The sequence below is a fragment of the Pezoporus wallicus genome, unplaced genomic scaffold, assembly GCF_028554395.1.
Source record: "Pezoporus wallicus isolate ANWC-B61680 ecotype Strahan unplaced genomic scaffold, APGP_CSIRO_Pwel_v1 contig_3817, whole genome shotgun sequence".
Lineage (NCBI taxonomy): Eukaryota > Metazoa > Chordata > Aves > Psittaciformes > Psittacidae > Pezoporus > Pezoporus wallicus.
The window spans coordinates 8,084,676-8,103,026 of NW_026635157.1; the positions used below are offsets into that span (position 1 = coordinate 8,084,676).

Here is an 18,351-nt window from a genome sequence, read left to right on the forward strand (position 1 = left end):
GCAGAAATTGGTGACACTTCCTACAGCAACTTACTTATGAGTTTATCTGCAATGCTCTCTTACCTGCAGTGCTCTCTTTTGTGTGACTGTCTTAAAACATTTTTTGTTTGGTTTTGTGTTAGAAATGTCAAGGCTATGTAAGTGGGTTACTTGTTGGATAACCAGCATCATACTCCATGGTCTGGAACTCTGCATCAGTTGTTGGATCTATTTATCTTCTTCTGTGGATGTTCTTTATTCAACCAAAATCAGAGTGACACGACGGGCTTTTTCAGCAAATATTTTGTTCCTGTTTATCACAGATTGTCTGCCTTCCAAAAAGCCCAGTTCCTCAGAACGTAACTGTAGCCCCACAACAGAAAAAGATTAACTAGTTTCCATCTTCCATTAAAAAAAAAAAAAAAGGAATTGTTAACACTGTATTAAGGGCCATGTATTCATACACTTCAGTATGTCTGTCACTTTTTTGGAATTGTGAAAATGTGGCTTAATCCTAGAATCACAGAATGGTTTGGGTTAGAAGGGAATTTAAAGAACATCTAGTTACAAATCCTCTGCGATGGGACAGGGACACCTTCCACTAGACCAGGTTGCTCAAAGCTCCTTCCAACCTGGCCTTGAACAGTGCCAGGGATGGGACATCCACAGCTTCTCTGGGCAATTTGTTCCATTGCCTCACCACCCTCACAATGCAAAAAAAAAAAGATGTTTCTAAACTGAAAGGCCAATAGTTTTTGCTGTTACTTGTAGCGTAGCTGGTAGTTGCACTATTTGAGAGATGGCATGGCATGCCAGAGGCAACTCTGCTGCCTTGCAATAGCTATGTTTGTGGTAGACAGCTGTGGCAATTCCCGTGTCCCGCTGGAGGCAGGGTGTGTGTGCAGCCTGTGAGGTACTCAGAGTATCACTCCAAGAGCAAACTCCTTGTTGTTGCCTTAAAAGTTTAACGCAGTATCTGAGAACATTCAGCATAGTCTCAGGATGACTCATGGATTTTAGCTTATTTCCAAACAGCTTGCTTTCTTCAGGCTCTTCTTGGTTGAGTGTTTGAGAGTGCGTAAATACTTTATTGAAAAGAGAGACAGATTGAGACACAATAATGGAGCAATATGAGTACCTGAACTAGTTACCTAAATAATACTGCTAATAATTCTGATGAATCATTTTGAGCAACAGGAGGCACTCCCATCCCACAGGCTAAGCCCATTGCTTGCACAGTTCTCTTAACCTTGAGAACTGAAAATGAGAATTAGCTAAAACCTGTAAGGCAGTACTAGCTACCAGTAGACCACTGAACAAGCCACATACTCTGAACTGCAGCTCCACCGGTCTTTGTTCAAAATTTGTTTAGCAAATCAGGCAGTTACACTTTTCCCCTACCCCTCTGTGTATATACGTAATTACTCAGAACTCTTTAGGTGGTAGGCTTGGATGTTCTGGTAGATGTTAAGAACTCAGTGTGACTGTTTGCTTTTATACTGTGTCCATCTGTATGTACTGCGTGTGTCTGTAACTACTGTGGCAATACCAAAACAATTTGGAGAGTGGATGGAACCTCTGTGTTCAGTCAGTTATTTCTTTCCCATATGGGATAAGCCTAGCTAAGTTAGGAAAAAAACACTGAGGGCAAGAATCTCTTTTCTAGTGAATGCCATTTATTTTGCTGAGGATTGCAGTAATAATGGTCCTTGGATCACCCTAATAAAAAAAAAAAATGGAGCAATACATTTTAGACATATGTTTCTAAAAAAGCAAGGGAAGGGCAGTGTATGGAAAAAAAAAAACAGTTAAAGGCGGGACTGTAAAATATAAAAAAGGTGAAGTATATTGGGTAGAAATTCTCATATTTAAATGCTGTTAATAATGTGCAGATTGGTATGGGTGGAAATGTTGTTTACTTCACAAAGCTCACATTTGATTCTTGTCTGCTAAAATGTTTTAACTGCTGTGTAATATTTCTATTCTGTATTGTAGTTTGTGTCCTTTCATGCACACAAAATCTAGAGGAAACTGGTTTCCCCTTTGTGAAAATAGGCCATTGAAAAGTTAAATAACACAAGAAAAGGACTTCCATCTCTTCATTTGTTCTAATTTGTTGTTCCTCTGACAATTTTCATAATTTTTCTGGTTTAAGTCTTCTTTCAACTGAATAAGTCTATTATTTGAGAGAAATCCGATTTTGTAGATATAAGGACATTGAAATTATTGCATTATATACCTGCTGTTCCTTTGACTCTTTTTGGAAGTCTGAAGAGTAAGTGGTAAAGATAGACCAATTAGAATTAAATTAAAAGCCTTGGTTATTAAAACCAACCTGAAATTCTCCATTTTATGAAAGTGATAGCTTTTGCATACTGGTTCAGAGGTAAAGTTCACTGCAACAACTTCTTAAACTTCTACAGCAGTGTTTGCGATGGAAATAAGCTTAGACTGCAGTCATCAACCCCCTGTCTTCCCCAGTGTTGTTTTTACTGTAGTGTACATACTTGAAAAATTTAGTATCTTTTTCTAAATATCTACATAGCCAATATTACTGTGTTGCTTAATATCATGTCTGCTTTCTCTCTTTAAAAAAGACATTTTATTAGTGATAATTTTTATTGGTTTACAGTAGACATGAAAATACTCAAAATTATAGTCAATCAAAATGCTTCATATTAAAGTTTCTAAATAATTTCTTCCTCTAGAATGATGAATGCCTGACTGCACTGGGTATGAGAGGAGGTCGTAGTTGCCCACTCGGGCAAGAGACAGTAAGTATTATGTAATTTTTTTGCAGTATCTTCTATACCTCTTGCACTCTCTCTGTGCATTTTGAAAGCACATTCTGTGTTTTGGGTTTTTTTTTTATTTCTTTGCTCAGCATGATCCCAAGGGATTTTTGCTACCCTAGTTTTTGTAATTTTTAGAAGCATATTCATAACTGGCATAACCACATTACTGGTTTTATGTCACTCTTGAAAAATAGTTTTGTAACAATTTGATGAATATGGGGTTTTATTTTTTGCTTGAACTTGGACCTAGACTGAACTTAACAAACGTCTGAATGTCACACCAGAATTTCCATTACTTTGGGCACTAATATGGGTGGCTTACATTCTTCTTTGATCCCAAGGTGTGTTTTTGGTATTGCATTATGGCCGTTTTCTGATCATATATCTCCAGAGTACATAATATCTGTTTCCACATTTTGCTTAAATTGCCAGGCTTGCTAAACCAGTTGTCTTACAGAATGCGTGGTGGTTTATTTTTTTTTTTATTTCTGGGAGACACAGTGGGACTTGATTGGTTTGAACCATTGCTGGCAGTGTTTCCATGTTACTAAACTTTTGTAATATATGCTAAAAACCCAAAACATTTACACCAGAACCATCTTAAAAGCATGCTACAAAAAAAAAAAAAGTATGTGTTTCTCTGCCTGTCATTGTTTTTCATGCTGCCAAGTAATTAGTGTTACTTTTTGTTTTGTTTCTAACCTTAAGTGACCTCATGGTTTTGATTGTACTAATTCTAAGGAAACTGTTGTCACTTAACTGAAGTGGGCACTGTTAGAGCACCCCTTAATGGACACGATCATCCAGGCTTCCGGTTCTATACTGTTTCTCTATGATGATCATTAGTGTGTTTTACTTTGATTCCATTCTGTAGTTTATATTTCTGTATTGTCAACATCACCTGTAATTACTGCGTTAGCATTCCTAATGCAGGGAGGAGAGTTATGATAAAGGATATTTCATTGTTTAGCTTCTTTATGTAAGTTCAGGATTACTGAATGTGTATTAAGATGAATTTCCTGTCTACTGAGAACTATGCTGATAGCAATTCTTTGATGCTGACCAGATCACAAATTACCACATAGAATTTACAATGGTAGAATAATTTCCATCTTTTCCCATTCATAACCCATTTAATCTGTTTAATCAGTGATGTGGAATTTTGAAGATACAAGTGACATTGGCTTTATTTTTACACACACAACCCACAGGCTCTTACTCAAAATAGAAACACAAATATAAAAAACAATGTACAGTTCAGCAGTCTTAGGATTTAAATGCATGCTTTGCTGTCTCCTTCAAGCCCCTCTAGCCTCCTTGTCACTCCTAACAATCCCCATTTCTGACCTCTTCACTTGCGTTTTTGTAGAGGAATCTGAGGTTAAGGCTATATGTAGGGGAGCAGTGGTCTTCGTGTAAAATAGATCATAATTTTGCTCTTGACTTATGATGAGGGAAGCGATCAATTCCATTTTTTTTTCATTTTATTTGGTTTTAGCCTTTTCTGCTCTGAATTCATCAGGACAGATTTTCGTAAATACATCACAGGAAATAAGTAAGAAATTACATGTAATATTTTCATATTCAGGGTAGAAATCCAGCTTGTGGTAATGTGTTCTGTGCAGGATGCATGATGCTGACCACTAGTAGTGCTTTTTTCCAGAAAAGTATAGATGCACTGTATTTAATTGAAAAATGAATTTAGTATATGAAGTGGAATATAAATGTATTTTTGGCAGTTATTTATAACACTGTATACGTAAATCCTTATTTTTAAACAAACAAAAAAAAAGTGGAGTGATTGCAATGATGTTTTTGTACTAAATTTTTCCTTCAGTAAAACTGTCATACCGTTGAAGTATTTATTCAAACACATATGCTTCATGAGTGCACAGAATGGGATCTGAAGGTGGTATAACAATTCTGAGAAAGTGAATGCATGAAGTGTTTTTTTTTTCCTTTTGCTTTACAAGTAAATTGCTTATAAAACTAACAGCTGCTGTTTTGAACCTAATCTTAGTGAATTGAATGTTCTTAACCATTTCTACAATCCCACAGTCCTTTATCTTGCCTCTCCTGCTGCTTTCCCACCACCCCTGATCCCATTAGCAAAACTTGAGACAGCCTCAGCTTTTACCAAAGTGCAGCTTTGGTTTCAGCTGCTTTTCTGCAAGAGGAAGTGAATGTTGCGCTTTTTTCTCTGTGGCATGGTTGTGATAAAGCTGTGGTGCTCTTATCTCTCTTTTAGGTAGTGGCTCTTTATGACTACACAGCGCATCGATCAGATGAGCTAACCATCCATCGCAGTGACATTATCCAAGTGTTGTACAAAGATAATGATAACTGGTGGTTTGGCAGCCTAGCAAATGGACAGCAAGGCTATTTTCCAGCTAATTATGTGGCTGGTGAAAGTAAGTTTACTGCTGTCTTCCTGGTATACCAGTGTGGGTTTAACTGATGGTCCAAGATTTTACCATGCTGTACTGCTTATTGTTCTGAAGATATGAATTTATGTAGGACACAGATGGCATAATAATCACTTATTGTGATGCAGAAATTGTATAAAGCTAGCTTAGCAAGTTGACATACCTGACTTAGCAGGGTATTGGCACTTAGTTAAGCATTCCAGTTTATATAGTTTTGGCTTAATTACCAGTCCACTGGATTGATTACTTGTCTCTTCTCTCATATAGCCACCTGGTACATGCCTTACTTTGCAATTTTTTTAGGACACATCAAAGCATTTCACGGACATGTTAGGTTTTTCTTAGATCTAATCAGATACTTTTGTAAAAACTCTTGAGTTTCCCCTCCTTTAATGCAGAATGCTCAGTTCCCAAATAAGTTGATTTCAGTATGCGGTTTTAAAAAAACAGTAATGGTTAAATCGCATATTTGAGCATTGAATTTGCTCCAGGTCCTTGTCATTAAGCAGTTTTGATTAAACTAAAACATAAAGAGCTAAATGAGTCTCAATAAATAATGTAGGAAGCATCCTAACTGGGTCTGCTGATGTAAAGATGATCAGTGTCCTGACAGTTGTTAATATTCAGCTTATGGATATAGTGTGTGGTTGCATGCTACAAGAAATTCATTTGCCTTACTAAATTATCAAACTATCAGTTATACTGGTGTTTAGAAATCTTTTAACCCAGCATTTCTCAAGATGTCTTCCCCCATTTTCTGGTTCCTTCCTCTCTTTAAAGCGAAGTCTAGAATTTATGCCTCCTTCCTAAAAAAAAAATTGTACATAACACTGTGCTAACTTGATGATGATAATAACTAAGGTTAGCTTAACTACTGCCCTTCCCCTTTGTCATCCCCTTGCACATCCTGTTCATTTTCTCCTTCCTTTTTTCCTTGCAAAATAAGCCAGAGAGCAGTCTGTAGGGAGAGTCTTCAGCCTGTTGTTCTCAAAAACAAAATATTTGAGGCAGTTATCCAACTATAAAAAAAAAACAACAAACCCTGTTATATGATTTATTATTTCAGTTGGTGACTATTTTATTGAATCAAAAGAAATGTATATGGTACATTTGTTAAGTATCAGCTACATTGCTGTCAGTATGGACTTTGTTCTTAGTCATGCAAATGTTTAATTATTTTTATTCTATATAATTACCTATATAAATGACCTATATATTAATCACATTTAAATCTAAGCTTACTAATATAAATGAAAGTTAATGGACAAATGTTGATAAATTTTTATACAAAGTTTAGGTTCAAACATTTTTCACATCCTGTTTTTGGCTAGATCATAATGTCATGGTTGTTCACTTAAAATAAATATTGTCATAGTACTTTATGGCTCTCATAATGGCCAATTATGGATCCTGTTTTCAGAAGAATATGAAGAACAGCCTTCAGGATTAGTACCAGATTCTGCTCCTCTCCTGCCTGAAGGACCAACAGAAGCAGAGGAAGATTCTGCAACACTACATAAGGTAACAATTTCAGAAGGAAGGATTCTGTAAGTAGTGGTGCAGTATGTCTTTTGTGCACAAGGTGGACTTATTAATTTTCAGTCCTTTTTGGAAAAGCTTCTTATTCATAGACCTCATTCCAGGTAAGCAGTTTGCTTTTCAACAGAAATCTAACATTGGTCCTGAGTGGAAACAACCGTTCTATCATGTAGCAATTAAGTAATCTGCTTACTTTTGCACTGTTGTGATGAGTGGCAGATCTCCCATTGACTCCAGAGTTTACAGTAGAATCTCTTACAGCTACCTGATGTAAACAGTGGTTGAAGAAACAACATGGATTTGTCAAAACCTGATGGTACTTTTGAGCATTTGACTGTAATTGTTGGAATATGCACTTCCCACAGGTTCCTCAAATTTTCTGCCTGAAATTTCCTTATCAGGTTGCTTACGAAAAAGCTGCGATGTTTGTCTCTTGAGAGTTTTTTAGTCCATGTAGTGGTATCCTAATTAAAGATATACAATATGATCAAAAGCCTTATTACCAGACCAGGAGAAACGCTGTATCTAAGCATGCTTACTTGCCAATAGATGTTTCTGCTTAAAAGCTGCTGATGGTTCTCAGATGTGAATGACTGCACCAATCTTGTATGTGCTCAGGAGGATATATTATAGAGAATTCATGTTTTTTAGGAGCAGAGAAAAAACTTGACTAGAACTAATAATCTCTCCTCTCCCACCATATGCTTTTACTGAGTTGCATATGGCATTATGTTGTTGTTTACATATCACATACTATATTGTACCCAGAAGCATTCTTTTTTATGTGATTTTACTTAGCAGTCAGAATCCCGGGTATACAGAAGAACAAGGAAACAGCAGCCAGGTTTTAGTTAAGAAAAAAAAAATATAGGCGTTTGGTTTTTATTTTATTTTTAGGGATCTTTAGAGATAATTGTGATGTGCAGAGCAGGCCAAATCATGTAGGTTGGAGAAGGCCCTTAAGATCGTCAAGTCCAGCCACTACTCCAGGACTGCCAAGTCCATCAATAAACTATGTCTCTAAAGGCCTCATCTACATGGGTTTTGAATGCTTGCAGGGATGGTGATTCCACCAGTTCCCTGGGGAGCCTGTTCCAATGCCTGACTTTGTGTTCTCCAGACAAAGATTAGAAGCCTTACTTAGCTCATGTTCCCCTTCTTTGAAGTAAGACTGATGGTTGACTTAAAACATGGGATACTTTGTAAGAAAAAAAAAAAAAAGGTAAAGTAATAAATATTACCTCAGTAACTGTTACAATTTAAGAATTTTTTCATTCCCAAATGTTTGTATTCTCCTTACATGTGCTCTCCATAGCTGTTCATTTAGTCAAATGGTACTGACATAACTACTTTAAAAGTGACTTTTTTCACATTTCTTCCAAATTACTTCACTTTTTCCATGTACTTTTCTAAAATTGAATCTAATATTTTGCTTCTGATATGTGAGACTCAAAGCATATGCTGTGTTGCTTAATTACAATTTTTTCTTTTTTCAGATGATTTATGTATTCTTTGCTGCATAATGTATATTGCAGTGTTCAAGGTTAAAACACTCAAAGCTACTTCTATTAGCCTTTTTTGTGTAGCTTTTTGGTTTTAGTAGGTGAATAGAGAGGTAGCATTTAATAAATTATTGAGTATAGATTACTCATTTGGCTGGCTTGTTGAAGCCAACTGCTGTAAATCGAATTACCAAGTGTTTTGTTTCTAACTATACTTGAAAAACAGAATTAATCACTACACCAAGTAGTAATAATTAATCTAAAGTATCTTTTACCTCTTCGTAGCTGACGAACTCATAGCCAAAACATTGTCCAAGAAAGAAAGACAAGGATGCAGTACTTCTAGATAGTCCTGTAAAGGCAGACTGGGGCAAATACGGGGAAAACTACGTTACTGGAAAGCATAAAGATTTCTTTCATCTGTTGTCCATGCTGCTGGAGGCAGGGAATATGTGGCCACACTCACCCAGTTTCACTCAGATCCAGATAAGACAAGAGAGAAGTGCCAAGATACTTACTGTCATTAGACACTTGATCATTTTTATCCATGTCTTTTTTTCTGTTTTAATCTAGTAGGAGTCTTGTTAATTTACTAGATCAAAATTCTTTTAAGTGCACTAACTAATGTTAATAACATTTGCAACCAGGATTTATTATTCAGCTTTGTGAGAAATAACATTTGATTAGTTTTGATCACTTACATTTTCTCAAGTGTTGATATATTTTTCTAACAAAAGTTTTTGTATTACTAGTAGCACTATTTTAGTAACTTTCAGTTTTAGTAGTATTTCATTGAAATATTCTTTACTTTGATTCTGTTGACACTTTGAATTAAATTGACTGCATATTTAATAATTATTTGGAATTTTATAGTAGTCTATATAGTACATGCAGATATTCAAAAGACATGATGAATAAAGTATACAGTAACAGCCAAAAACAAAGCAAATATGTTGGGTTTTATCTTGAACAGCATTCAAGGGCACCTCAAAATCACAGGTCCAGAGAACAGTAATAAAACAGGTACAAGTCCTGGAAAAAGTGGTATGAGAGGATATTAGAAGACTACATTAGGAAAGAATGAGCAGTGAAGAGAGTGTATAAAATAATGCATGATGTAGAGAGATTAATTGGATGCACTCTTTTTTCTTTGTTTTTTTTTTTTTAATTCCTCCCCCCCCCCCCCCCGTTAAGAAAGATAAGCAAGATTTAAGCTGGAATGGAGAATGGAACACATCTAATATAGGTAGAAGGAAATTTTTTTCCATGCCGTACTTAACCTGGTGAACCTAGTTACTACAAGGCACTATTAAACTTATGTGCTCAGGGATTAATTTTTTAATAACACATTTTAGTCTGAGGTAATGGCTGAGATCCCAAAAGCATCTATATGACTGGGAAACATAAATCTGTCTGATATTTTTAATTTCAAATTGCACAAGCACTGTATAAATCACCAAGCTAGTGAGTTGAATCAAATGATGAATCAAATCTTTGTGTGAAATTTGCAATTATTTGAAGTGTAATGGTTTTACAAAACCAGTGGAGTGCTGCACAGAAGAAACAAATTATCATTTAGCTTATAATGAAGGTAAGTTCTAGAGCACTTTGGCTTTAGGCAACACCAGATACTTCTGAGACAAAACTGCTAAGAGAACCACTGAGGGGGCTGGTCGGTTATGGCAGTTCCTGTGTTGCAGCACTGACATAGCAACTTTTCTTCCTATTCCTCTCATTTCTTTTCAATATAAGAGCTGATGAAAGGAAATGCCAGTTTCTTTTGCATGGGAAATAAGAAAAATCACTATTTTGTAATAACCTATAGTTTTAAGTTTTTCTGCTTTGGCAAAAAATGAAACTTTTTTCATTTACTTTTTGATTTTTTTTTTGTTTGTTTTTGTTTTGTTTTGTTAAACCCAAAATTATTTATTGAATAATTAAGCTGTTGCTTAAGTTGTTACTACTAGCAGGAGAATATAACTGAATTTTTGGGTTATGTTTATTTTAAGGACAAGGACACAAGCGTGGTTTTCCCAAATAGTTACATGCACTCTGTTGGATGTATCTGTTGTTCTTTGTGGAGTATTTGAGGAATCCTTAATATTTAGCTCTAGACTGCAAAACACAGTTACTGTGAAAATCATTATAGAATTTACTCATCAGATTTTGCTATCATACCAGACTAAATAAGGCATGAATAGTAATGAATATTACTACGATTTTAATTACTGAGAATACCAGCTAATTAAAAATAGTTTTTCAAGTGCAGATATTATAAATGCATATCTAATTGTCAGAATTGAATGATGAGTGAATAAAATGGAATCATTAACATTAGAAGAGGGCATAATACTCAAGATCCAATATTAATCTTTGGAAATAATAAAAATAAAGTTGCAGTTCAAAGAACTTGCTTTCAAAATGCCTTCTACCATCATCTTTGTATTCCTAACATAATAATTTTATGCAAACCATGTTTTCCTGCCTTGTGAGTTACTGAATTTCTGAGCCACAAAATTAGATCATAATCATCTTTAATTACAACATACATCTAAACTGCCAATAGAAATGCAGTTTCTGCATACATCTAAACTGCACTGATGAAGAATCCCAAGGAATACAAACAGACCTGTCATCTGTCTGCTCCAGTGGATGTGCTGGTTTCAGATTCTGTAAGATGAAGGCAGAAAAAATGAGAATTCAGATAGGGTTCTATTAGAAACCAGAATTTGGGGTTTACAGAATTTTGGCAAATCAAGAGACATTTCAGAGTCAGTACTGTGTCTTTTTAATGTTCAGTTGTCTATAAAATCTTGTGAGTATGTTTATGATTTAAGATAGCCTGCCACTCACTGTGTAAAATGTATCTAATAGGATTCTGGACGTGGAGTACTCAATTCTACATTAAGTGAGAATAGTGGTAAATAGTAATAGACAAAACCAAAACAATAATTTTAAAAGTATAAAAATTACTTTTCTAGCATATTTATCTTTGAGAAATGATGTTAAAGTATAAAATAATGGTCATAAGTATGAAAAGATTTACCTTCAAGAAGTACATTTTTATTGCACAATTTGGATAATCTACCCAGAGGTCATCAAAACTTGATTCCATGTATATTTAAACAAAGTTGAGGATTATCACTGCTCACATAAATAATTCATGTTCTTGCTGTTCTTCTTTCCCTAGAGTAGGTTGTTGTCAGACTTTCTGAATACTTAGCCTAGCATGTCTGAAACTAACCTGCCAAGTCATTGATGCTTTTCCCCTGGGCTTGAGCTCTTTCAATGTGGGTGTTTTTATGGGCTCAAAATTTATTTACGAGATCTAAGTATTTTAAAAGCATAGAAAAATTGCTCAAAAAAAACCCTTTGAAAAATATCAGCTAGAAATTTTTCTGTTAGTTTCATCAAAAACTTTAATTTTGTAGTCTGTGCTGTTTCTATGTTCTCCTTTAATGGTCACATTCTTCAGGTTATGGGGGAACACTTCAGTGAAGGGCTAGGAAGATGTGATAATGCTAATGAGGGAAACATTACAAAATTAATACAAATGAACTCTTGCAGTGAATAGAGCTGAAGACTTTCAACACATCATGAAATGTGTTCAATTTCAAGATTAAGAAAGGTTGTAGATCCAGAAAATGTGACATTCAATTGAATTATAATCTATTATAGTGAAGTTTATAATTTTTGTCTTTGTTGCTAATATGGTTACAGATCTCCCTGAAGGCATTGGTATCTTGGCTAAAACAAACTGCTTTTCTAGAATCAGTGTGCAAATCTGCTCTGTGGTCTTCCACGTGAACTCTTGAATAGGCATTATAAAATAGACACATCTGCAAATCTACTTTTGAAATAGTAATTACTTTGATTTTTCTTGAAGAAATCGTTCCTCTGAAGGAAATGTTATTGTGCCATCTGTGAGGAGTGGACAATTTTCCTTAATTCACCTTTTTAGGTCTTATTTTTAGATACTGTTTCCCCTTTAAAATGCAGTTTGTACTGTTGAAGCTGAATTACTCTCAAGCATGTATGGTACTACTTTATTTGTAAGCTGGTAGCTCTTTCATCTCCAAAACCACCTCTATGGTTCCTAATGCATTCTGTCTCATGAAATATTTGTGCCTGTGTCTGTAGTATTTACTTGAGTTATTGAAAGAAAAGGTCTCTGGTTTATAAGCAAATTAATATCTGTTGGATGAAAAAAGGGAAGATGAAATGACACCTGTAGTCATTGCTATAAGTGACTGTTCTGTTTAATGAAAGGCAGAATCAGGCTGAGCTGCTGAACTGATTAAGCAAAACCAAAAATACTATACAGGGACATTTATATTATTAACATAGCTCTCAGGAGCAAGCTAACTTCTCTCTTCCCCTGGTTTTCTCATTGGGTCCTCATAGCCTCTCTCTGAACAAGATTGAACTATTTTTGTGCAAATTTTAATGCAAAGCTGTAACCACAGATAAATTCCCAGAGGCCAAGACTTAAGACTGAAAACAGCTGTTCTAAACCATAGTGCTTCAGTCTGAAGTATCTTGTCTCCACTCTTCCTTCTCTTTCTTTTGTTGACCCTCAGTCATCTAATTGATTTGATTTCTGAGATGTAGTATTTGTCTGTGTTGAGCCACAACTACTGTTTTCACCCACCAGATTTCCTGCTGGTCTCTTCTAGCTCTGAATGCCCCTGGGATTTTGCAGTTGCAAGGACTAGACAGGGCAAAGTCCTCTCTGACTGTGGCTCTAGCATTCGTGGATAGAGAAGTTAGCTTAGTCCTAAACACTCCACTGGCTTAGCAGGTTTTTTATGGGAAAGATAAAATTCATGCTAATGTCTCTGTTGCATAGAGAGCCACAGTTCTACTAAATACTAAGTAGTGATAGACATAAGAGTTACAATATGGTTAATCTTCTTTAGATAGGTTTGTTCTTTAAAAGTACTAGGAGAGGGGGGGAAGGCAATTATAAGGTAATTGAATTTTAAATAAGCAAAATAAATATATGTAATTCCACTAGCAAATCTCCCTGCCAGTTGTTCATTTAATGAGGAAATGTGTGGAAGGGTACAGAATAGCAGGAAAGAAAATGGTGAGTGTAGTGTGGTGTCACAGCATTTCTCCCAAACTTGACTTGTTAGAACAGTTTAGATGGGAGGCATCAATATGGTTCTGGGGAATTAAGTACCTTGCTATAAATCTTATATCCATGGACTGTGTAATAGAAGACAAAATTCAAACTTAATAATGAGCTTAACATCCTGAAGACTAATGTAAAAGAACACAGAGACATGTCCATTCTTGCCATCTGTGTTCCAATGAATCTTTAATTAGATCAAGCTGTAGAAACAGCTTCTATGGGAGAGTTCCCTTGTGCAGAGTAAGCTATAGAACAAGCTCATTTACTTTAATGGCTTGAATCACCAAAATAGATTGCTCCATTCTATCCATCTACTACTTAGCCTGTTAGAGAACCTCCACAGACCATCAGTCTTGGAGACAACTCTGCACAGCCCAGAAAAAACCATGACAAACACTAGACTTGGAATGAGACTTTGTTCCTAGTACTTCCTTTAGATGCCCTCTACTTCAGGTTTTGCTCGGAATTGAGTTCTGATACGTCTGGTTGTTTACACAATTTGCCCGTGGAGGGTTTAGTGCTTGACTTTCTGCTGTGGATTCTACAGCAGGGGTCAGGAACTGATACGCTTTTGTGTATTTAGCCTTTAATTGTTTTGCCTTGGTTGCTTTGTATGTGGCAATACTGAGACAGCAAAGTACCAAAAAATGAGCTTTAACGCAAACAAGGCTTCAAGAAAAGGAAAGTATATGTTTTATTACAATTTTTATTTTTGTGAATGTAAACAAACCAAGAGAAACTTCAAAAAAATTTAAGCTTTGAGAATTGATATGAACTGATGTTTTATCCTTCTGGTAGTCTGTATCTTTCAAAGGATGGAGAATTAGAATATGGCAACAAAATTGTATAGATTATTCTTTGGAAAGGTCTGTATTTGATTGTAGTATTAGTACAATGTAGAGATTCTGCAGTAGTTACTCAGAAAGGAATGTCAAAAACCTAGTTCAACATCATTCCCACAGGATATTCAGAAAAACATTTTGTTTTGACTGCAGGTAAAGTGAATTCATGATTTTATATGGCAAGGAACCACAAGGTTATAAATGCTGAAGGAAGTATTAATTACTGAAGAGTCATTCCCTTTACAGCACTCCCTTGTATTTTCATATCTGTGGCCATTATAGCTCCTTCTTTTGTGTTTACTTTTACCACTGACTTAGTCTCAAATTCATCATTGTATTAACAAGGATTTTTTGTATGAAGTAGACTTTTTTTTTTCTTCCTAGACCTGCCAATGCTGCATTATTATATTCTAATAGGCTGATTTTTGTCTAAACTAATCCAGCAATCTATGTTTTTTCAGCAGACTAATTCTAATGACTAATATTGGAATGTGGTGGTTGTGGGCAGTGTGCTTATATGAATTCAACAAGTCAGTGGGAGTTTGATCCTGTTTCTTCTAAGTCAGCAGAATAGTAATATTAAAGTAATAATATTAGGGATCAGGGCCAAGACAAAAAAGTTCAAATTTCATTCAAGTACCAACATTTGTCACAGAACCAATAAGCTGAGGCTAAATGAAATTTCTGTTCAAACTCAAATAAAGTTCCACCAACATCAACTACAGATCTAGGGTGTCACATGGATTCATTACTACATTGCGGATTCTTTATGGCTAGCGATCCAAAATGTGTCCTCACTCACCTGAGAAGGGAGGGCTCTGAACCTCAAGGAGTTGCCTCGGACAATGTCCCAGCCCAAGGGGAGAGTCCCTCTTTGCAGGACTGCTGTTCTGAGGAGAACTTACTCAAAACAGCTCTCTGGCAGGGCTCCTTTTATAGCCCGGTCCCATAGCCCACCATGGGCTCAGGACTCAACTTTCTTGCCCCTGGACCTGCTGACCACCACCACGTGGGTGGGACAAGAGCTGTGCAAGGAGGTTTTTAATTAATTCTATTTAGAGTTTGAGAAAGTAATTAAACAGTTCAAAGCCTAAAACTGAGGTCTGGGAGATACTGTTTCTGGTTCCAGTATGGTCTTCATCTGTGTGTGCCAAGATAGTTTTCATCTGTGCCTCACTTCACACCAAATTAAAACTGGATAGTAGAACTGCACAGGGGAATGTTAAGTTTTGTTCATTAGGGCTTTTTCAAAGGAAGATATTTTCATTCCATTTTAAAATACCAAAACTAATGCTTAAGTAATAAAAAGAACTGCTGTGAGGCAACCCTCTTTCTCTCTGTTTACATTAAATACAGAGGAACCATGGTACACCTTGCCTGTGAGATCTCATATAATGAAAGGAACAACTGGCAGACTAAAGGGTCAGGAATGTAATTTTTTATTTCTTTGTTGCTTTCAGAAAGCTCATGTTGACTTTGTGGTTACGTTTTTAGATGCTGTATTGTTGTTAGGCACTCCAGAACTGCTGAATGATACTCCTGTCCTAATATGGTTTGGTTTTAACTGGGGTTTTAGAGACAGTAATGTCAGTAACTGGCTGCTTCCCGGAGCAATTCAGGCTGATAGCGGAACATTAAACATTTTATTTAGAAGTAGATGAGTAGCTTTGTGCTTGACAGAACTGGATGGTCTGATCTTTTTTAACACTAAGGCTATTTGAGAAATTCAGAAACTATGTCATAGGCTTTGCTTTAGGCTAGCTATGATTCCGAATCTCAACTAGAAGTCTTAAAAAAGCAGAAATGTGGGCTAAGTTGAGGGTTGAGTTAGTTTCAAGCTCATTCTTCTTTCCTATCTGAAAAAAAACATCTTCATTTTTTTGAAAGTACTAGATCTATTCTCTCACCCCCTTCTCTGTCTTCAGGCTTCCAGACTTTTTCTCCAGCTTTCCAAGGTCCTTATAGGAGCCAGTCCCCACTCCCACAGTGCCTACCTGAATACAACTTGTTCTTTCATGCATGCCATGTCAAACAGACACTTACAGAATATAGCTGTTTTGTCAATCCCAAGTAGAGGTCCACAGCAGGTTTTCACTGATAGTTTAGTGAAACTGGGTCTGAACCTACAGTGTGCTCTGCTGCTTTCCACAGCTTTTGTGGTGCTTTGTTATGGTGTTCTAGAGGCCTGAAGTTCATGGCTGGATGTGCAGTGTATGCCTGCTTCCAAAAGAGCAAATTTTGAGTAAAACATAAGGCCTATCAGTTGTGTTGGCTTCTGCCCTGCATGGAAACGAAACTATGTGGTTGGTTACCAGATATTTGACAACAGCCTGTGTGGAAGAAAGTAGAGAAAATAATCTGTCCCTGAAGACAGTAAACTCAGGAAGGGTACTCACATTTCCATATGGGAATTCTTGCAGTAAGTATACGAGAACTGTTAGAGTTAGAAAGAGGTATGCTTAGAGGGGGAGCGGGTTGCATACAGACCCCACTAATTAATTACATAGGAAATTTGAGCATTTACTTCAGCTGTTCCAGGTCTGGGTTGTTTTTTGTTGGGGTTTTTGGTTTTCTTTTTAGCCCTGAATTATAAAGTAACCTGGAGCGGTCTGAATTGCTTTTGACTGAAACTTTCAGGCTTAAAAAAAAGACAGGTTTCTCTTTTCAAACTGTGCAGTAAGATGGCATTTTGGCGTTATGTCTTTACTCACACAGTAGCAGAAATAATTCTTTACAGATCATGCATATTTTAAGGTGGCTTATAGCAGATTCATAACCTACTGTTTCTACACATACCTGAAAAGTCTTATTTCCAAGCAGCTTGTTTTTTATAAAGCAGGGTACCGTTTCCTTGTTTGTAACCACATAGGAGTTAACATTTTATGCCTGATAGACATTCTTTTTCAAATGAGGTGTATTCTCTCCTTATTCAGGAAGCTGGTGGGTTTTCTTTGTATGTGTGTTGGCCCCGTTGTCTGGCGTCCTTGTTTTTCTTCTCTTTTACAGATGTCACCAGTCATCAGTAAGTCAGAGGACCTAAAATCTAACTCCGAGCTCGACAGAGAGAGCAACTCACCTGCAACTCAGTAAGCAAGAAATACAATCTGCAGTGCTACTTCTACAACTGCTGTTAGAAAACTGTGAGAAGTGTTTGAAGGGTTATTTTGTTTCAGCAAGCAAACCAAGAAGTTAGCTTTAGGATAATCATTCAAAAAATGCTTCACACCTGAAATGTGAAGGAAATAACGGTTTATGTGTATACACACACACACGTATGCATATGCACACTCTATCCCCACCAAAAGCAATGTGTTTGAGAACCAAAATTCAGGGATATGAGATTGCTGTGTCCTTAGCTATGTATTAGGCTTTATTGCTACAGACTGAAAACTCTGTTTTTACCTTCTAAAGGTCAGCACATACCAAGAAGATGCAAACAAGTATCTTTGGTTGGGACACTTGCAGTTTTTAAAAAATATATATATTCATTGTGTGAAAGCTGTAAACAGATAAGACTTTTGAACAAGATCTTCCATAATATCTTTAGCTATTGCAACCATTTATACTTCAAAAAATACATCTGGAAATGCCTCCTGTGTTTGCCATTACAAGTGTCTGTCATCTAAGCAAAGTTATTTCACTGATCGTTTTCCAGAGTCATCCCCTCCCTCCCTAAATAAATCTTCTGTGCATATACGGTATAGATGTAGATACAGATCTAATTTAAACTTGTCTTTAAATCTTAACTTTCTATCTCAATCTATATCTAGATTTGAAAATAAATTGTGATTGAAAAGAAGTCCACATATATGATGAGGAATGACCTATATAGCAACATATTGACAGAATTCAGCACTGAATTTTGGGCATAACCATTCTGATAGAATGTATATCAAGGAAAGAAATGCCTTAAAAGCACAGTTGCTGCGATGGTTGATACAGCCTGTTAGAAGCAACTATCAAAAATTTCGTATGACTCAACACTATTAACAGTACTTCAGAAAACAGTTATTGTGAGTGACCAGTCCAGGGCCTCCACTGAAGAATGCAAGATTCAAGAATTCTGAGTCATATCAACTGTGAAATATCAGTTTTAGTGGAAACTAAGGCTGTCCTGAGAAGAGTTTCACA

General features: G+C 36.1%; 1 protein-coding gene across 2 annotated transcripts in view; it reads left to right on the forward strand.

Moving 5' to 3' along the window:
• The window catches only part of AHI1 (Abelson helper integration site 1), an 85,265-nt gene that overhangs the window by 64,253 nt on the left and 2,661 nt on the right, over nucleotides 1-18,351 (forward strand). For both annotated transcript variants that reach the window (XM_057407900.1, XM_057407904.1), the window contains exons 21-24: nucleotides 2,688-2,753; nucleotides 5,023-5,185; nucleotides 6,621-6,721; nucleotides 17,227-17,306. In XM_057407900.1, coding sequence (XP_057263883.1) covers nucleotides 2,688-2,753; nucleotides 5,023-5,185; nucleotides 6,621-6,721; nucleotides 17,227-17,306 — 410 coding nt within the window. The remainder of the gene's footprint in view (nucleotides 1-2,687; nucleotides 2,754-5,022; nucleotides 5,186-6,620; nucleotides 6,722-17,226; nucleotides 17,307-18,351) is intronic.